This window comes from Apaloderma vittatum, unplaced genomic scaffold (genome assembly GCF_000703405.1).
Source record: "Apaloderma vittatum isolate BGI_N311 unplaced genomic scaffold, ASM70340v1 scaffold18723, whole genome shotgun sequence".
NCBI classification, from domain to species: domain Eukaryota; kingdom Metazoa; phylum Chordata; class Aves; order Trogoniformes; family Trogonidae; genus Apaloderma; species Apaloderma vittatum.
This window is the reverse complement of record NW_009707694.1, coordinates 54751-76268: the sequence shown is the minus strand read 5'-3', so window position 1 is coordinate 76268 and position 21518 is coordinate 54751. Positions and strand designations below refer to the sequence as shown.

At 45.1% G+C, this 21518-nt stretch overlaps 1 protein-coding gene across 1 annotated transcript in view; it reads right to left on the bottom strand.

The window, feature by feature from the left end:
- Positions 1–392: 392 nt before the first annotated feature.
- The window catches only part of GBF1 (golgi brefeldin A resistant guanine nucleotide exchange factor 1), a 48322-nt gene continuing 27196 nt past the window's right edge, over positions 393–21518 (bottom strand). Inside the window, exons 18-39 of the mRNA XM_009866307.1 lie at positions 21055–21178; positions 20657–20782; positions 19952–20034; positions 17505–17741; positions 16471–16564; positions 13516–13692; positions 12972–13036; positions 12747–12870; positions 12110–12181; positions 9082–9176; positions 8476–8629; positions 8022–8244; positions 6251–6414; positions 5698–5944; positions 5106–5305; positions 4006–4156; positions 3312–3442; positions 2870–2971; positions 2167–2280; positions 1752–1929; positions 1412–1549; positions 393–1057 (exon numbers count right to left, since the gene is read on the bottom strand). Of these exons, the coding sequence (XP_009864609.1) occupies positions 771–1057; positions 1412–1549; positions 1752–1929; positions 2167–2280; positions 2870–2971; positions 3312–3442; positions 4006–4156; positions 5106–5305; positions 5698–5944; positions 6251–6414; positions 8022–8244; positions 8476–8629; positions 9082–9176; positions 12110–12181; positions 12747–12870; positions 12972–13036; positions 13516–13692; positions 16471–16564; positions 17505–17741; positions 19952–20034; positions 20657–20782; positions 21055–21178 (3286 nt within the window). The 3' untranslated portion in view covers positions 393–770. The remainder of the gene's footprint in view (positions 1058–1411; positions 1550–1751; positions 1930–2166; positions 2281–2869; positions 2972–3311; positions 3443–4005; positions 4157–5105; positions 5306–5697; positions 5945–6250; positions 6415–8021; positions 8245–8475; positions 8630–9081; positions 9177–12109; positions 12182–12746; positions 12871–12971; positions 13037–13515; positions 13693–16470; positions 16565–17504; positions 17742–19951; positions 20035–20656; positions 20783–21054; positions 21179–21518) is intronic.

The window sequence follows — 21518 nt, the reverse complement described above, 5'->3', positions numbered from 1 at the left end:
GCCATGGTGCTCTGCTCTCAGCTCACAGGACTCTGCATTTCTTTCTCATCTGCTCAACTAGGCAGAGCCTGCTGAATTTGCTCCCTCCACCTGGAAAGATAACTACATTTACAGGAGGAGGGAGAAAAGCAGTGCTGAACCCTACACCAGGCTCCCCTGCTCCCTATCTGGCATGGGGATTGATGTGATCCATGTTGCAGAAGGAAAGCATGTGGCTACAGCAGACAAGAAGCCCTACGTAGCAAGCTGGGAGCTGCACTGTAAGCAATCCACATTTCTTGCTGAACCCAGGCATGCCCAGAGCCCAAACAAAGCAGTTTGACCAGAAGCACAGGCAGGAAAGCTAGGGAATGGCTGGGGAATTGTCCAGGGACTGGTCTGAATAATCTGGGAGGCAGTCCTGTACTGCAAACCCTCTCTAGTGTGACATCAAAGAGCTTCCCCTCTTAACCAGATGAACTGGTGGCAGCTTGGTCCCAGGCTGATGGGTGTGGGTGTTGCCTGGCCCCTGAGATTGTGAAGGCAGGAAGGAGACTGGTCGGTGGAACTGGGCACCCTTCCAAGAAGACAGCGATTTCTAGGTGGATTTCTGTGTGGTTGCCACAAGAAGGGAGCCAACCATGATGTGCTCCAAGGGGACTGTAGCAGCAGCCCTTCTGCTCAGGTTAGCATCATCTTCTGAAATAAACGTGCCCACTACTAGAGAACATTTGCCCAGCATCCTCCACCCACAGAGCTTCCTCAGCAGACAGTTCTCGGACACCCTCAAACTAATTGACTTCGGAGGTTGTCATGGGGTCAGTCGGCCGTGGAGTAGTTAAGAGGGGAACAGGAGAGGTGGCTTCAATTAGGGCTGGGTTGAGAATGATTGGCAGAGTCATAGGTGGCACCCCAACCTGCAGGGGGGAGGCAAGAGGCTGCAGGATGAGCGGTGGCTGTGCTGTCGTAGGAGGTATGTCTGTGACGGGGCTTGTTTTTGTTGGAGCTGATGCTGTGAAAGAAGGAGAGGCAGAGGTGCTGATGGTGGGTGAGGCAGGTGTAGTGGCTCTTTCAGACTCTGGAAAAAGGAAGAGAGAAAACACATCCTTATACAGGCCCTGACAAAGTCGTCTTTCACCTCAATGCTAAGCAAGGCAAGATCAACTCAGGGGCTTTTTCAGACTTGCCCCTTCCACCTTCATGCAAGGCTCTGAGAGGCAGGTGCCAATCACAGGCATTCTGCCCCAACCTCTGCCCTCAAGCAAGAAGGCACAACGTATCCATTTGGAATCATAACAGTTGCACAAGACCAGAGGCCCGGTCATTGTAGATCACACAAAACCAAGAAACAGCAAATTCACCGCCGTGAAAAACGACTGCAAACTCCACCATGCTGAGAAGATGATTCCAGAATGAAGAAACCTGGACTCACCATTGGCACCCAGTTCACAGGGCTTCTCCAAAGGAGCCAGGTGGGTGGCTGGTCTCACATCACCCACAGGAGAAGGGGGCAGGGCAGACACTATTGATTTCTGGTGCTGCTGCTCCATTGGCATGCTGGGGACAGGATCTAGAATAACAAAACAAGCAGTGAGCCCACATAGTGGGTTGCTCACTCTTTTTGCCCACTCTCAGTTTGTCCTCCCTGGGTCAAGCCCGCACAACCTCCTGCAACTCTATCAGCATCCAGGCACTATGGCAGCTGGGTACTGGTCAAGGTGCAAACACTGGGCCCAAGACCTATTTTCTTAAGATTTCTCAGCCCCTTGTACCTTGGATGACTGTCTGTTTGAAGAGTTCATCCCGCAGCCTAGGTAAGAAACAGTCAATCCGCTCCCAGGTGATCTCCCAGAGATCTGAGTATCCTGTCCTTGAGTCAGCACTATGGAATATCCCAGCTGTATCCATTACAAGCAGCATGTTTTTCAGAGACTCTGGAATAGCCTCCAGCTGTAATCAGAGACACTCCTCAGAACATAGAAAATGGACATAGAGCAACGAGCAAAAGCTCAAAACAGCTGACAGTCTCTCTTTCCAAGGCAGCCTAAGAGGAGAGACCATGCAACAAAACAACTTTGGAAGGATTAAAAGGTTAAAAAAAGCCACACCAAACCACCTTTCAATGTAGAGGGTTAAAACCGATGAATGGTTATTCAAAGCACTGCAGCATCACTTTCAGCACCTTACCAGTAAGTCACTGGAGCCAGCATGCATGTATTTGTCCATAAAGTCCAGGATTGTCAGCCATAGGGCAGCAAAGGTGGTCAGGGAGAGCAGCGGGGAGAGATGTTGTAGGAACACCTGGAAGAAAACCACAACTACTGTCAACAAGTAGTATCAGGGCTGCTGCTAACAGCTTGACAAGCCAGTCTTGCAAATCTGGAATTTCCCCTCCTTGTGGCAGACCAGGAACATGCACAGGCCCAGCCTGAGGACACCAAAGGCTTCCACTCTTCCGAGCTGCATATCTAGAGGGGTGCATCTTGCCTCCTTTGCATGAGGCCACTGCAGTCTGCATCACCATGTCTTCCAGCCCTTCTGGACTCTCTGCCTTAGGTCAGTACCATCAGCTTCTAAGATGCATCATTTCACCATTAGAACAGACTGTTGTCAACTAATGTCAGGTGAAATACTTCTCTCTCCATCCTTCATAAAGTCACAAAGTCCTTCCTGACAACTTTTCCAAAGGCCAAGATCATGGAGATAGTCTGGAAAGAAGGCATGTCCCAACAGCAAGAAGTGGTGGAGAAGCCCAGCACTGAAGACAGTCAAACTAGCAAACTGAGACCTACCCAGACGTGAGATGCTGAGAAACTAATAAAGCAAACAGCTTGGTTTTCTGGAGACACATGGTTTCAACTAAGCTTTCAGGCAGCAGAAGCATGCTCACCTTGGAGAGCAGTGTTGAGGCTCTCATCCTAGTTTCTTCCATCCCACCAACATCAGCTGGGCTGATGTTCTCAAGTAGCTTGGTTAGCAGAGGGAACAACACCTGTTGGATCAGACACGTGGATATTTCAGAGCTGAAAAATGACTGATAAGATGTGCACTGACAGCCTTACAGGAAGGAACTGGCTTTTTGAACTAGTGGCTTCTAGGAAGAGAACATGGGAGAAGGAACAGGAAGTAGAAATGAGTGGATTCATTTCAAGACTCCAAGAGGCTCTGTCAGAGAGGAACTTTTCACAGGATCAGAGTAGAGAATGGCTTGTGAACAAACTGCTCAGGAAGATGGTGCTGAAGTAGGACACCATTCTGCCAGTCCCACACACAGGTTTGCTCTTCATGACACTGATGTCCTGCCTACAGGCCCAGCCCACCCAGGAGGTTACCTTGTTGAAGCAGGACTCCCACTCAAGAGCATCCAGGGCCTGCAGGTCGTGTACGAGGAGAGCCCGCTGCAAGTAAGTGAGTGCCTGCATCCGTACCTGGCGCCGGGCATCACAGCACAGCCAGGCAATACCTGCAAGAGAGGGATTCAGAGTAAAGCCCACAGGAAAAGTGTCACATCCCTACTTCCCCCAGTCTAAGGTTAAAAGTCTAATGAAAATGACTCCCTGGTGATTAAAAATGAAAAGAAAAGAAAAGAAAAGAAAGGAAAGGGAAAAGGAAAGGGAAAAGGAAAAGGAAAAGGAAAAGGAAAAGGAAAAGGAAAAGGAAAAGGAAAAGGAAAAGAAAAAGGAAAAGAAAAGAAAAAAGAAAAGAAAAGAAAAAGAAAAGAAAAGAAAAAAGAAAAGAAAAGAAAAAGAAAAGAAAAGAAAAAGAAAAGAAAAGAAAAAAACAAGAGGATTATACTTGCTCCAGGCCACAGACTGGGAATCTACTGTCAGGTCCAGAAACAAGCTGGCAACTAACTCAGGCTAAAGATGTTTCCAGATCTGATCCAAGTTCTTTTTCAATTACAGCAGATCCTAAAAACGACCTCTGCCTGCTTTCTGCAGTAAGTTCTTGGCTCCTCAACTATCCTGAGTGCTGCCATTATTTCAGAAGTGTCTCTGCTCTCTCATCACAAGGGGATAACTTTACCCTGTAGCAAAGGACACCAGCAGTTGGACCACAGTGTTCGGGAATCTGCTTCGATTTTCCTCCCTGTTGTCTCTAGATGGCGTTGCTCCTCTGCCCAGGAGCTGTAGATGGTGGCTGCTCGCGTGTGCAAGGTGTGCATGAGGTCCAGGAGCTGCAAGTCAAGCATCACATTAGGCAACATACAGGCCTTGCATACAGGCCTTGAAGTTTTGAAGCATCCTCGCTCTCTGCTCTTCCTCAAACTGATGCTAAAAGGCTCACAGCTACTCAAGCCTGCTCACTGTATGCACATTACCATGTGCAGCTATGGAGATGCTGCCTGTGCCCTCCCCTCAGTGGGCATGTGCCAGGCATCTTCAGCAAGATTTGTGTCAGTTCAGTAGCCATGCCAATCCTATCTTTGAGGATCAGCAGCATCCTAATCCTGCCAGGAGAAAGAGCAGAACATTCCTGGCACTGAGCATTGACTCTCCTAGGCTGAGGAAGAAATGCAGTGATTGAGCTACGCTGTTCAGGGACAACTCTCTGCAACTTCAACACCACAAAAGAAAGCATGAAGCACATCCAAAATTCCCTTAGAACAGCTCCGTATGAGCAAACGACAGTGTTCTAGTCACTCTGCTACTGAACTGAGGCCCAGCAGCCTGGTAGTTGAAAGGCCTGTGCCTTCACACCTTTACAGTATCAGCTGGAGAGAGAAATGACTCCCTCATCCCAGTCCTCTGTTCTTGAAACCCCAGTGCCTCAGCCCACAGGGCTTTCCCCTCTCCACAAGCTCAGATGCCCTTTCAGAGTCACCACTAATCCTACATGAACCTTATCCCTTTGAATGCCCTTGATCCACATCTATCTTACTACAGTGACTCCATTCTTGCTCTTCATAAGACTTCTCTCTCCACTGCTGTTTTGCTTCTGCCTGTCCAAATTGCTGCCTTCCTCTCTAAATGCAGAAACACACAGTGCCACCAGAGCCACTCTCTGCCATCCAGTGCTCACTAACCCAGGCTGCAGCTCCCCCTTGCCCCATGAAGAATCCCAGTAACTCCCTAGCAAGGCCCTGAGCATGGGAAAGGAGAGGAGGAAATCCTTGCTATACTTACGTCCTGACTAACCTGTAAAGACACAGTGTGGTAGCTGGCAGGGATGCTCTCATCCTCGTCCTCATCGCTGTGCGTGTGTGCCTGGTGCTGGCTCAAGACTCGTGATCGCCGTGTGGAGCTCTCCTTTGGCTTTTTTTTTAACCGACTGGATTTACTGTCATACCTGTGGCTCTTTCCCCTCTTCTCCTGGGACTTGTAGCCTGGAAAGTGAAAGGCAGCAAGATATCATATACACACTCCACCACAACATTTTCTGTTTTTCAACATACACAGCAGCCACCTTTGATATCCCCAGTAGTCATGTCCTGTGAAATCACAACTACCTGCCTCAAGAGGTATCCAGCACCCCTCAGGAACAGCTTTCAGCAACAGCTGATACTACAATCTCCACATCAGCTTCAGATCTCCCCTCCATCCCAGAGAGATGGTTAAAAGCAAAGAAGAATAAGGTCCCTGCTGCCAGCAGGAGCCAGGACACTTTTCTCACAGGAGACCATTTTCTAGGGGCTGGGGACTTTTTTCTGACAGTACACTTCTTGCTAACTGGCCAATCCAAGTCCAATCCTGACTGTCAAATGAAGAGCCATCTTACCCCCATTCAAGCTTGCCTCCACAAAGATGCGGATGGTTTTGACACAGAGCTCGAAGTTTTCAGGTGTAACGTGGGCAGCATCTCGCACAATGAAGGACAGGGACTCTACACACTTCATGAGAGACTTGGTGTCATGCGGGCCCAAATCCAGCCCCACAGTCAGGCTATACTGGTTGACAAGAGGAGATGGCCCCAGCCTGCTGAGCCCAGCAGTGGATCTGGAGGTGTCGATGTCATCTTTCCCCACCTGCAGGGCACAGCAAGAAGGTAACAAGAGAGAGTAGCATAACAAGCAGCATCTCACGCACATGTTGAAAGGGCCTTTCTTCTGAAGCCAACAGGTAATGTTTCTGTAGGATCCATTTCCCTTTCTTCCTCATTTGCCTCCAACCTTTCTCCTCTCCATCTGTTATCTCCTCCCCATCCTCCCTTGACATCAGGTCATCTTACCTCTCTTTACTAGTCTTACTCCTTCTCTCCCTACCACACCCTGAGCCCATGATCATCCTACTAGTCATCTTCTTCAGGCACTAGAAGCCCACTGGCTACTCACCACTAGCCAGCCACTGTTCACAACATCCACATCTGTCACAGAGCGATGCATCTTGCCTGGCTTCCCGTGGTCTGTGTACACCTCTGAATCGGACGTGTAGCCACGGTCCAGGCTCGTATCACTTGGATGGTAGGAGGAGGAGACCTCACTGTCTGACTGTGCACCTTCAAGACCAAAGATGTGGGGTTTAGATCAAAGTCAAAATAGGAACATGCAAGAGTAGCTGTGGATAAGGGAGGAGCAATTGAGATTAGTCAGATCAGCATCAGCTAGGAAACACTGGTGGGCCCTGGCAGAAACTGGGCCAGGCCTCTTCTCCTCTGAGGGGAAGAACAACTGTGACATGAGCATGCACGGGAGACAGCAGGAAACACAGATCTTTGACACTGTTTCTCCCCTGTAGGTACATTTGGCTTTCCCATTCAGAGGGCAGGGGCTTTCCATCCTCCTCAATGTCACTTGTCAGCCTGACTGGCTTTAAAAAGGGCACAAGTCCAATGCTTTCACCCTGGGGGAAGAATTAGATGTACCACACGCTTTAAGAACTACTGGAGGTGCTAGGTTCAGCCAAGACAACTCCAAAGGCACAACATGGAATGAAATGACTCACGTAGGGCCTCAGCGGTGGCTCAGCTCCACACTAATACTGATAAAGTCTTTCTCATGAACAGCTATCTACATTAGCATGTTCCACAGCTGAAAGATCCACCTTTCCTGACCTTTAGGATAACCTTAAATTTCACATGTCCCAAGCACAGAACTTTTTGCAATGGCCAAATTTAAGCTACTGGTATAATGTTATTTAGAAGCAAAAATTCTTTTCCTTCATCATTCTAGAAACTCACCAGCAGACAGACTTGCTGTGAACACAGTGCACCAAACATTTTCATGTGCAAGGTGCCAAAGTCAAGTAGTTTGGTCAATTAGCACTGACAGAAGCAGTTAAAAAAAAAAAAAAAAAAGGATAGGAGAACATAGCCCAGCATTAGCCCACAAGCAAAGGTCACTGGGGTTTTGCAAATTCAGGTTTCTCCCATCTGTCTAGCACAAAGCACTCAGGACCCAGCAAGGAAGTTCTAGAAAAGCACAGAGGAAAGCAAAGCCTTCTGGAAAAGGCTTTTCTTGCTGTTTGCTTTAAAAGTTGAGGCTGTCAGCCCCAAATACATTGCCAGCTGGCTAAAGCAAAACAAGAACAGTTTGCTGAAAAGACCATCTTTCTAACACAGTCAAGAGAAGTGGGAAATAGTGAGTTGGTCTTGTGGGAATGGTTCAAGCACTCTTGACACAAATGGATTTGGAAACAGAATTTTAAAGTACAACTCCCTTTACAAGATCCTTAAAACAGGGACAGAAAGGAGTCGGTCCTACAAAAGAAGCAAGTATGACAGGAACAACAGCTAGGTTTACATTACACACACAGATGAGAGATTACGGCTGTGCTGCTGAGACCACAAGCAATAGAAAACACTCCTTGGGTAGAGCAAAGACCTTCTACAGCTGCTACAACTGGTATCAGTTTCCCTCCCACGGCTCCCCCAGGGACTAGCACCTGGACTGCTGCTCACAAAGTAGGAAGAGATGGCAGAGTAGAGACAGAGATAGACTATGGGGTAGGAGTGAACAGCAGGTACTGGCCTTTAATCTTGCTAATGTAGTTTAATATCAGCTTTGTTTTCTTGCAGTCCCGTTTGCTAATTGAAAAGCTTGAGGAAGCAGCTGCTTATCTGGCAGGCAGGCATCAGATTTCCTAGCAAAAGCTGGCCTGTCTTACCTGTGTCGTTATCTGCCCTTGCTGTAACCTGCAGGGCTGCAGGTGGCTTCACCCCAGACCCAATACACTCCAGGAGGGTGAAGAGCGTGTACCAGTCATCCCCAGAGTGAATGTTGGCAGCGTTGGTCTTCAGGAGCTCATGGAGGCCGTAGGCAACCTCATGGCTAACTCGGGACAGCACATTTGGCTTCATCATGAGCAGGATACGTAACGAGAGGAGAACCTGGCCCAAGAAGGAGACAACAATAACAGACCTAATTATTTACATTCTGTATTATTTATGCCTCATTCTCCAGCAAAATCTCCTTTCATTTATTTAGAGCTACTTACAACTGCTTTTGTTGTTACCTGCAGGCACACACAGGTTAAATGTGGGTCCATCCAAGAGCAACTGGTTGTCTGTGTTGCCAGGTGCAGTCACAAAACCCCAGTCACTGACTGAAAAATCCCCTACCTGTGCACTGATTTCCTCCCGACGAAGGAGCCGAATTGCCAGTCTCAGCAGCCCCACGACTGCCCTCTCCACCAAGAAGCAGAACTCCATCGCATGAACACAGAGATGATAGAGGTGGTCTCGGACAGTTTGCCACACACAGGTCACACGGTCCCTAGCCACAACAAGGAGGAGGGAAAGGGCAGGATGAAAGGAGATGAAACAAGAGGAATCCAGCTACTGCTCCCAGAACTCCAGACAACCCAGTATTTCTTCATTTCAGCGAAAAAGCCCAGCCAGGAGATATGAAAACAGACACATAAGAAAAACAAAGCTGTCAAATTTCTTATTTACTTCATTATTTGCAAAGCAACCAGGTGGGAGAATTCTCCCTCTGGAGTTTAGTTTATGCTCCCCAAATCTCAGGATATCAAGCAGTAATTCACGGGCGAATAGCCCCTCTGTTTGCACACACTTGAGTGAAATTGCTAAGCCCCGAAATTACAGCCACATGCTGCTTGAGCTGGCAAATCAAGCACATAAGGAACTCATTCGCTGGGACCCAGGCAGCAGCTGCAGTAAAGCAAGGACATTTTCAGTGAATCTGCATGTATTTCAAGGTCATACCTATTCTCTAGCACAATCCTCAGAAGCATCTCCAAGCAGAAGGCAGCATCCTCTTCATCATACGTCTCCTCATCAGGAGTCACAGAGATTAGAGCCTAGAAAAGCCAGGGAATGTATATGAATCACAAGCCCCCAAAACTGGGGGACAAAGAAGTGAGGTCTACCTGATTGCTTCGAGTCTGAGCAACACTGCACTCCCCTGTCTGGTGAGGCCATGCATAGTCTATCAAGAATGCATTGGACAGAGTCAAGATAAATATATGGAAACCTATTTTTTATTATGCAAGATGCAACATGAACGTAAAAGATGTTAAACTCTGATGATGCCTCTCAGATGGAGAGAAATTCTAAAATCCAGCAGCCTCTTGCTATGAATATGTGAAGCACAGAAAAGGCAAATGTACCTAGCAATGACTACAAATACTGGAACTATTTCTCCCAGCCCATCAGTTTGCATATGAAGGGAAAATTCCTGACATAATACAGGCAAGAGCAAAATGTTCCCCAAGAACTGAGACAGCACATAGAAAACTGAGTGACCAATTCTCCATATGGGCCAGCAACATAGTGGTCTTTGGGTGATCCAAACAGCAAGTTCTGCTTTAGTTGTTTTAAGCACTGTTCTTTGGGGCTTACTCATCTTCATTTTGAAACTCCAGACCTATTCTTCTGAACCTATGCAGCTAACCTTGATAAATACTTTTCCTTTGTTTTAGCACAAGTCCCACTAGTGTCATGTGCCCTACTGATAAAGCCAATGAATTGCAATTACAGCAGCCTGAAGGCAAAGGCACTTGCACTTTAAGGAGCCACGGAATTAGGCAGCACACACTGCCAGCCCACAGAGCACCCCTGCAAATGCACTGTTTGCTTTTTGAAATGGTGAGCAGCAGCCAGACTCATTCCACATCCTGCAGTGGTCTCAAACTCCACACTAGCCTGAGAAGCCATTGCCAGAATCTGGTAAGTAACTACCCTCTCCCAGGGCCATGTTCTAGTAAATCCAGCTTTACTACATCTCCCACAGCAGCCAGGTACTTGCACTACCTAGGGGCACACAGTGAAATACAGTTGCAAGAAAAAGTATGTGAACCTTTTGGAATTTCATGGTGTTCTGCATTAATTTGTCATAATAGGTGATCTAAGTCAAGCGTAGAGACAAATATAACGTGCCTAAAATAATAACACAAACCCAATTCTGATCCTCCATGTCTTTATTGAACACAGTTATCCAACATTCAAAATGCTGGTGGAAAAAGTAAGCGAACCCTTGGAATCAATAACTGCTTAACCCACCCCCTTGGCAGCAACAACCTCAGGCCGGCGCTTCCTGTAGCTGTGGATCAGACCTGCCCATCATTCAGGAGGGATTTTAGCCCCTTATTCTCGGCAGAACTGCTTTAGCTCTGTCATACTCTCTGGACATTTCCTGTGTACGGCTCTCAAGTTATTCTGTAGCATCTCTCTTGGGTTGAGGTCTGGGCTCTGACTTGCCCACTCCAAAATGCGGATTTTGTTTTTCTGAAGCCATTCTGTTGTGGGCTTGCTCTGATGTTTTGGGTCATTGTCCTGTTGCATCACCCAACGCCTGCAGAGTTTCAGCTGACGTACAGACATTCTCACATTATCCTGAAGAGTTTCGTGATACACTTGGGAATTCCTCTTCCCCACAGTGCCTAAAAGCTGGCCAGGCCCTGATGCAGCAAAACAGGCCCAAATCATGATGTTTCCTCCACCATCCTTTACAGTTGGGATGATGTTTTCATGATGATATTCAGTGCCCTTTTTACACCAGATGTAGTACTGCGCCTTCTTTCTAAACAGTTCAGTCTTTGTTTCACCAGTCCACAAAACATTTTGCCAGTACGACTGCGGAGTGTCGATGTGCTCTTTCGCAAACTTTGGGTGCACAGCAAAGTTCTTGGTAGTAAGCAGTGGCTCCCTTTGTGGTGTCCTGCCACAGACACCCTGCTTGTTCAAAGTTTTACATATTGTGGACTCAGGAACACAGATGTCAGCCAGTTCCAGTGATGCCTTCAACTCTTCAGCGGTCACTCGGGGTTGTTTCTTTACCTCATTGATGAATTTTCGTTGTGCTCTTGGGGTAATTTTGACTGAGCACCCACTTCTTGGTAGAGCAGCCACAGTCCCAAAGTGTAGATCATTTGCCTAACTGTAGACTGGTGAATTTCTAAGGACTTTGGAATCACTTTGTAACCCCTTTCAGCTTTATGTAAATCAACAATTCTTGAAAATCCTCTGAAAGCTCTTTTTGGCAAGGCATGCATAAGCATGCATCTTGTGCAGAGCAAACTCAAGAACTTTGAGTGGTTTTTTATCAGTCAATGTAGCTCTAGTCCACACCTCCAAACTCATTTTCTTAACCAGACTCCAGGTTAACCTGACTCAGATTAGCTTTTTTGAGGTCAACTCAAGGGTTCATTTACTTTTTCCACCAGTATTTTTAATGTTGAATGAGTGTGTCCAATAAAGACATGGAGGATCAGAATTGGTTTTGTGTTATTATTTTAGGCACATTATATTTGTCAATACTTTAGACTTAGATGATGGTTAGATCACATTTTACAGCAAATTAATGCAGAACACCATGAAATTCCAAAAGGTTCATATACTTTTTCTTGCAATTCTATTTTCGTACTGCTTTTGCCTCTAAAGTGGCCTTTGAGAACGTTCTCACTAGGTACACAGCACACCAGAAAAGATGAAAAGGTGTAACCTTAAGACTCTACACAGAGCTACACATCTTTTTACATATATAGGATGATCTCCTGAAGGCTTTTAGAACGCATTCCAAAATTTAATGTCTTTACTACTAAAGCAATTGTGGCTGCCAGCTGCCATGGAAGTTACACGTAATAGCTGAACCAGTGACTGTTTTTTTATCCCAAATAGGTCTAAGATCACCTTTGCATACAGAGGAACTAAGCAAGCACATAGCACATATCCATGATCAGGCATAGCATGCTGGTTCCACCACTGGTCCAATCCCTTACCCAATATTTCTCACCTTCATGAGCTCCTGGAGGGATTCAAGTTGGAGGAATTTGCTTTCTGTGATCAACTTCTCAGGATCACATTGCTGCAAAAGGCAGAAAAGAAGACTGTACATCTAGGGGATGGGGAAGGCATACAAACAGAACCTTTAGAAATTCAGGTAGTTTCCAGGAAATGCATAGGTAGTGGCTTTAACAGAGTTACCTGGAGGAAAACTCCTGCCAGCTAGTTCCCTCCTCTAACATCAGTTAACAGACCTGATCTGTGCTAGATAGGTTTTAACAGGTAAATCCTCTGTCTACACACTGTTCAAACCCCAGGTTCAGATTTTCTTGGCACTATGCCTTGTCTTGGAAAAGATTAGCCATTTTGGACTTTATTAGTCTTCAGTTATAGGACTGTGACATCAAGGGCAGATCCAGCCTCTTGTGGGGAATCGTTCCTGTTTCTATGTGTTAACACATTTGTGCATAACAGTACATAAGGCCCTTTAGCTTTCAATGTAGATACACTTCTCTGTAGTTTCTTACAATCCCCAAATCCTCTGCAACCTGCAATACTGCCTAGAAGCTTGTATATTTATGATGCTGTTATCCCCATAGTACCGCTACCACAAACGAAAGCAGGTTCTTTTACAGCCTGTGTCTTACCTTTATGCATTCCAGAGCCATTCGCTTTGCCTCCTGGGTCTCTGTAGATGGCCCCCTCATACCAGACTGCTCTGTCCCACTGAGAGTGAGCCAGCTAACGAAACTCAGCACTGTAGATTCGCCACTGAAAATCAGAATACATCAGGATTGGTGAGAAAAGAAGAAATCTTATTATTCTCCAGCTTTGGTGCAAAACAGACTGCCTGGGCCACCTACACCACTCACCGGTTAGATGGTGTCTCCTCACGTTGCAGGTAGATTTTGCCATTAGGATCCACAAAGTCTTCGACCTGGAAGACCAAAACATGTATATGATCAATTTTCTACTCAACCCCCTAACGTTTCAGTTAGTGCTGAGACACTACACCCAACCCTGCCTGTCTAGGCAGTCAGTCTCAGCTCTTCACTTCCTCACTTCTTCAATAAAGTGTCACCCCAATCTGGCAATACCAATGCTGTGCTCTAATATCTCTTGCCTATTTGAATGTCTCTCTTCTGCCCAATATTCAAAATCTGTTCAAGTAAAATCAATACGGAAACTTCTAAAATCTAACTAGAAGTAAAATGAGGAAAAACCCAAAACCCTATGAAAAAACCCTGAAGCCTGCATGTAACTCAAACACCACGCCCTCTGCAGGCCTTCTAGTTCTGTCCACACTTTACTAAAGCCAGAACTTGGCAAGGGAGCTCTCCCCTGTGAACTGGTTCCATGAAAAGCTGGCTTCCTACTCCCCTGCTCTTCAGTTACCCACGAATCAGATATTATTACCTCCACCATGGCCTTGGGCAGCAGCTCTGCTCGGAAAAGCTGTAGCATGGCCTCCATGATGTTTTTCCAGCCCTCCCGCAGAATGTCACCATGGCGATGGGCCAACTGAAACACAGTCTTTGCTGCAATATGGGCCTTGGGATTACTTCCAAAAACAGTGGGCAGGTTCTCAATAGACTGCAAGAAAGAAGGCGGGGGGGTCAATCAGTCAGTGAGAGGTGTTTTCTTCTCAACACAAATTAGGGCAGACTGTTCAGAACTGGTTATGGGAAAGACAGCAATTCTGCGTATGATGCTTGGGTAACTCCTTGGCCCATGTTCACTTTGCACAAAACCAAGAACGAGACAACTTACCTGAGAAAAGCTGAATCACTGAACCACCTAGACACAAGCTCTCTGAGAACAACGGCAATATAGAACACTTTTAAAGCGTTTGCTGAAAACTCACGAATTTATTCAGCTATAGGGTCACGTTCAAGGATCAAATCATTCTACAAGAAGTACCACATTTCCTCTGGAAGCAGCAATTACTCTGCTCTACTCTAAAAGAGTATGGCCAAAAGCACTACTGACTTAAAAAGCTACTCCTACCACTACTTGATAATATCAAGAATCAAAGTAAGAATGATGAACTCTGACATGCAGCCTCTGCCGGTAACTGCTGGATCAATGATTTCTCATAAGCCATTCAACACATTTACAGCTTTTCAAAACACAGAAAGCACGCTAAGTCATCTGAACCAAGCAAGTATATGCTGCCAAAACAAGAGAAAACCCAGTAACCACATGAGCTAGTATCAGACACTGTAACATGCTCCACATTTCTGCAGTTACTTAAGCTCATTGTAGTGTTCCTTTGACAAGAGACAGGCTTTGCCATTCTCTTGTTTATGTAGACAAAAACTGTACTTGTACCCTCATCGAGAAAGGAGAGAGAAGACAAAAGATAGGTTGGATTGAAAATGCGGCTCTTCTAACATCAGACCTGAAGTTCAGTCTTGCTTCAGTCAGATTGCTGCCAAAACTCAAAATAGGTCTTTGATCTAAGAGGTGAACTCCATTAGAAGTGCCAGTCTGGAGGTGTGACAACCAATTTGTTTTTTCCATTGTTGCTATGGGGACACCACATGAATACTTACACCACTGAAGCCTCAAGAGTGCAAACAGCAACATGCCTGGTTTTGCACTGTGGAAATAAGCCACAACCACTGAACTAAAACACACACAGGGGTTTTGCTACTGTTTACCACTCAGTCAGAATGAGTCTTAACTGTGAATCAAGAAGTAAGACACTTGCTCTTCTTAAATCATGTAATCCCTTTTCATGTTCCTTTCCATTCCTCTTCTTTCAACCAAAATGGCCATGCACAGCAATTGCAGTGCTTGGAGAGGATGAACTGACATGGGCAGTACGTAGCAGTTAACTGACACTTTGATGTTCTTCCCTTGCTTTTTAATAGTTGCTCTTTCTTTTGCCTCCTCAGCCCCTGAAGACAGCCCCTCCTCCCCTTCCATCAGACTGTCTCTCAAATATTTGTTTAGTTGTCATATTCCACTACTGTCTCCAAGCCTTACAGGAATTTAGGACAGCAGAAAGTAATTGGTGTACTTGGAATGAAGCCAACGGTAAGAACTCACAGGCTTCTTCAAACCCAGATTCTACGTCGTCACCAAAAGACATGCTTGTATAATTTCCACAGACCCCCAGATTCCAGTCTCATAACTAGATCGGATGCAGCTGGCAATAGCTGGTGCCTCTGAGGGCTCAGCCTAGTTGCTTCTACTGTGTAAATCTGTGTCAAATAGTTGTTTCATGGCAGACGTTTCTCTGCTTTTGTTACCTATTGGTAGTCTTGAGGTCTGGTATGCCTGGAGAGGATAAAGCATTTCATCTATATTGTTGTAAGCTGTGGAGGAAGAAAGACTCTAAAGCAACCTCACCGCCTGGGATTTCTTTGTCTTTTAGTAATCAACCTGGCACATTTTCACTGCTACCAATAGCAGAATGCAAGTGATACAAAACACCCAGTCCAAACAATTCCATTTCCCTGCAGCCTAATGCCATCAACTGGATTAATATGCAAGTCTGTTCCTTTTCTGCTATCCTTTCAAAAGATTTTAAAAAATCACCTGTTTTAACCTTTTTACTCCCATGCTTTCAGTCTTGAATGATCTTGTTTCCCTTTTTCATATGTGTGGCAATTCTAATCTGCTCACTGTGGGTCTTGCATTGGTTCTTAGAGCAATACCGTGAGATTCTTTGCAAGTTCTGACCCTTTAAAAGACTTGCTGTTGCCTTCTTAGCACAAAGCATGGTCTGCCACGCACTACCAAACGCCTTGAGGAAACAAGGCTGATGCAACACATACAGATTCGGGCAAAAAAAGGTTATACCAATCACCATGCAATCCATGGAAATGGTCTTCAGGGCTTGCCAAAAGTGGGGCTAACAGCCAATCTCATTGCCAGACTCCACACACCAACCAACAATTCAAAGCATTTGTTTTTCTGTCACTTTTATGCTGGGTGAATGCACAGCCCCTACATTTTGGAAGAACAACTCACAAAATGGTCCATCTTGGCACTGCATAAGCCCTGTAACTAAATACTCAATAGCTGAAACACATAAACTTGCCTGGTGTCATAGATGATCGCAGGGAGATCTAAGTGTCCTCAGATCAAATAGGTGGAATAAACACATGTACATCATGGCATTCTGCTCTGTACAAACTGCCACTTGTGAGTGAGTAGAAGGAAATTTGCATACTTGAACATGTCCTGAAAGTTCTACTTCACTACAGACTTTTCACTTCCTCCTCCAGAAAACTCTGGGCAGGGGCTGATAGATACCTACAAATGCTGGGATAACTGAAATAAGTAAATACTATTGCTTACCAGAAGAAGAGAGCTGTGACATGCAAAATTCATACTTCTTTCCCCTCTTTGCAAACTTACCTCGCTGCTGAGGGCAGTAAACTTGCAGAGAGAAATGATGAGATTGTCAAACACATCACTAAGGCCATAGTGAGCAGAAATCATTGCACAATTCCTGGGGAAAGAAGAAAACATAAAGTAATGCAATAAGTCAGCACAGGTAGGTCTGTCTACAGGACAGCAAATCAAGGAGTCTCTCTGTTGACACTTCAGAATTTCCTCTCCAGCCACTCACAATGAATGCTGATGTACCAAGTCTACTGTTGTCCCTCAAATAATCTCAGTCCTCATCCACAGGTCCTGACACTCGTCTGTGCTGATGCAAGGTTCACTTTCAAGAAGTGGGTCTAAACAGACAGACCACTTGCACCTGAGCCAATATAACTCATCTCCTGTCCTGACATAAGAGACAGTTGCTGAGATTGGCAGTAGTGTTGAAAGTCTAGTTTCCCAGAGACCATGGCTACAGCAGTATATTAAGAGACCTTTAAAACTATTCTTAAGGCATCATTTGGTCTCGATCTAAGAGTGACCAAAGATCATTCCAATACAGTTTCTCACGGAGAGCAAGTTTTTTTGAATACTGGTCATCTAGGAAAGAAAAAAAGAAAAAAAAAAGAAAAAATTCCACATTCCATTCAGCCACAGCTATGGCCTCATACATAAGAGGTTTTGTTCATATACAGAGATTTTGCCAGCATCACTGTGTAAGTTACGAGTGACTCTTACTTCCTCTCACTTCTAAGCAGCACAGCTATGTGAGCAGGTTTTTAAAATGCAACCAGGTTGGGGTCTAAAAAATCCATACCCCAGGCACTTTGATTTATTACAACACAGCAGTCAAGCCAAACAGCGAGTGGCAACTAAAACAAGCTACAATGGGATCAATTGATACAAAAGACAGAACAAAACCAGAGGACCCTAAGTCACAATAAAACGCCTTTCAAATGCAAGGAAAATTAACAGTTGATATTCACTGTGATGTCTCTATAGGTAAACAGGAGACAATGCCTGATGCTTTAACTTTTCTGGGTCTTCACAAATCCAAGAGTTACCTGAAACCAGAGATAGCCTTCTGGATGATTGTTTCTTCTAAGCTCTTGTCAAAAACATAAGAAAGTGCTGCAATGGTTGGCCCCCACGTCATGGTAAAGAGGTCATGGTCATAGCTTCCAGGAGGCACATGGAGAAATATTCCCTCATCAGTGGCACCACGATGTAGCAGGACATTCCAGATATAGTTTTCCTTCACCAGGCCCGTCTGTTCTTCTGGCATCACTATCTCATCATTTCTGCAAGGGAGCAAGGCAGAAAGGATGAATTTTCATTCTGAGCCAAATGTAACATTTACACAGAGCCTTTCATTACATGGTCCTAAAACTAAGCAATACCTACTCCGGAGTGATTTTGCCAGCTCCTGAAACTCCTGTTCTCCTAGGCCTGCCTGCTTCCCCCGCCCCTCTTACATATCCCAGATATCAAGTCTGGTGCCTCTCAGCAGCACCCACACAAGGATAGCATTGAATAAGCATCTACTTAACACTACAAATGCAAAATGCAACATATACTGCAGCTAAATAATGGGAAATTTTGGGCAGCACAATGCCATAGCTTCACCCCCCCATCTCAACTCTCACCCCTTTAAGAGTGCTCTGCATATCTCATTAATCCCAAATGAAAAAGAAGTTATACCACTGCAGTCAACAGCAGGCATGAGTACCTTTATAGAAGAATTACACAAATATTCATATTATGCCAAAAGCAAATATGAGAAAGGCAAGTAGTAAAAAATTAAAGGTAAATCAAGAAACCAGATTCATAAGCAGGGTATCATAAGTTCTTACTCGAACTGCTGTAAAGCTATACAATGATAAAACAATTATGATAAATGCCCAATAGTACTTGCAATCCCAGGTTAAAATATATCAAGCCTAAATACATACTCCCTAGACTAGGGTAACATCGCAAAAGACATAATCCTCTGCAAATGACCAACTAATTGAGTCTCAAATCTACTCAGAATAGTAGATTGCAACCAATCTGTAAAGTAGAAGTCCTTCTGCCACAACCAAAAATGCTTCAGCTGCCAGAGAAGTAAGTTTCATGCGCTAACAACAACTATAAAAAATCCTCTTGTTTTACGCATAAGAAATAAGCACTTCCCAGTTTCAGGTGCCTGTATATTTTGACAAGAGCAATCATTATTGAGATTATAGAGGAAAAGATGCTTGCCTTCAATAGCTTATTTTTTCTAAGAACGCATTTTTGATTGATATTAACAGAATCAAGTGAATGGGTTTACTTGGAAAGTCTCAGGAAATTAAATTGCGCGCAAAAATGAAATGCTGAGATCCTGAAGAGATCATGCACTACTCTGTACAGATTACAGTCTAATTTTTTTGTTGCCCCTTCCTAAATAATACAAAGAAAACAAACAGTTTCTCAATCTCAGCTATGACTCCGGGGCAATCTATCAGAGATGGAGCAGTACTGAAATGTTACACCAATTGTTTTAGCTATAGAACACTGAAAAAGCTGAAGTATCTGGTGAAGGGAGGACAAAGGGGAACAGACTGGGACAGAGGCATTAGGTAACTGAAAGGTCTGAGGATATTCTCAGAGTACTTCTCAAAACATTAAGAGCATCCCCAGGAGAGAGAGGCAAATCAAAACCAGAGCTACCTCAGAATTTCTGGATATTCAGCACAGGCAGCATTCCCACCTTCCCAGAGAAAGCTCAAAAGGGAAGGTCAGCCAAATCACACTGCCCTGCTTCCAGCCCGAGCCACTGCCTGCCACCACAGCCTGAACCAGCTGAGAGTCAAGAGTCATATCCTGCCTCCTCAGAGATGTAATCCTCTCAGCTTCAAATTGGCTGGGTCTGGGTTTACCGATAGGCTAAATTTCTGAGCTATTATTAAAGCTCAGTGCCCAGAGCTAGTCTGTGCACAAAAGGGCCTCAGCCACCAGGAATTCTCCTCAAATACTGGTCAGTGTGCCAAGAGCTTCAGGGGTAGCAGAGGAGGTCGGTGCAGACAGCAGCTTCATATGAAGAGCTCAGACAGAATATACGAAATTGAGACCTGAACATGCTATGTCAGAGCACCAGTGCTGTCCTGGGGGTGAGATACTACCTCTAGTACCACATAAAGGGTTCCAAAGAAGTTTAAAGCCCAGCTCTGGAGGACAGAGCCTTTGCCAATACATTTCACATGTGCTGGTCTTGCTAAGCCATTCTTCTGCATGTTGATAGAATTAACGTATTTTTTAACTTTAGCTTAAGCTCTGTGGATTAAAATACCATGGCAGGAATCCAAAGATACAAATCCAGTGCAATCATTGTGACAAGCTTGTTATCACAGCCCCACACGGAGCTGGTAGTTGGTCTGAGGCAAACAGGCACATGATGGGTGAGTCTCTTTCCATACTCTCCAGAGGTCTCACACACCAAACAACTCTAGTTTGCTCTCTGCATACAGGGAGATGACAGGTTGATTCTTACTTGATGGCATGGTACATATCTTCCAATATGTCCTGTTCAAAGTCTTTACCTCCATTCACACCTTTGAGGTTCTTCCGAAACTCCTGAAAAAAAAGTTAGACGAACATTAATTCCTAGTATCTCCAGCTTTAGCTGCTTGGATTAGCACTCCTTTTGTTTTTCATGGGACCAGAAGGAAATTTTCCTGTATTCGCCAACACTCAGTCTCAACATTCAGAGACTAAATGCTATTTCAAGTGGTGGCAGTATGCAGTAGCCCCTGTCTCTGCTCACATGGAAAGAATGGAGACAGAACATAACACATCCGTAGCTGAGGCTGGACACCAGAATGACAGGTCTGTAGCACTGCATTGACACTCACAGGGTTTGAACTCTCCCAAATCAGTTCACCAATCTTCTTGTTCTTGCTATGTCTTAGGATGCAGTTTTCTCACACACACACGTGCCTCTTTATGAACTTGGCAAGTTGTCTGCTAAGCTTACATTTCTTTTGACTGCCCTGTGTCCACAGCTCCCCTCTCCAATGGTACTCTAGTGCTGCACACCAGCTTACTGTGTACATGAGTGATGGACTCCAGGGGAAAAAGAAAAAGAGGAAAAGGAAAAGGAAAAGGAAAAAAAGAAAAAAGAAAAAAGAAAAAGAACCCACGCACTACATTGCTATCAAACCCAGAGAAGCGAGGTGCCTGCCCTGGTAACACTCACCTCCAAAGTCATCGGGACGTTCTGCTTGCGGACATTATGGTTGTGCTGGTCAGTGTTGAGCATAATAACTGCATAGGCCAGGGCAAAGCAGGCATCACTGTTAGCAAATGGGGACCCATTTGATTTCTGAAAGGCAAACGTAGGCACAAATCGGTTCTACAGGAACAGCAGTATCAGTGACCCACAGCAGCCATTTCCCTACCTACAGTACTGAATCATCTCTCTGGGACAAAAAAAGCACCCTGAAAATCTATGTGCCACTGCCATCTCCTGCAAAACAGCTGCTGCCTGCAGGGCACAGTCAGCTCACACAAGCAGTTGATCCGACATGCCCATCACAGCAAGCAGATGCACAAGAAAGAACGCAGTTTTGAGCTTTCTGCCCGCCAAGTACACACCCTCCAATGTTCTGTGAAGGCTTCCAACAGTCTCTGGATTACGGGCGCCTCTCCTGGTAATCTGAAGGCCTCTAGATACAGTCGTAAAGCTTCATCCAGCCTTAAACCTTGGAAGCTGAAAGTTCTACAAGAAGAATGAAATGCAGTGAGAAACTGAAATAGGATAGGAAAGCTAGGATAAAATTACTGACTACAATCTTGCTTGTTTCAGGATTAAAGTAGACACCAGAGAGAAAAGACAGTAAAGAAGAGAGGGTAAAGAGAGAAGAAATATACCCTGAACAGGAAAAAAAACAGTAAAAGAGAGTCAACGACCGTACAGATGATGACATATGTAATAATCTCTCCAGTCTTCACAGAGACTGGCCTTACTGAAAGGAGCTGGAGTACCATATTATTATATGTATCTAATGTGTTACCATATGCAAGAGATGCATAGAACTAAGGCATGGTGGTACATACAG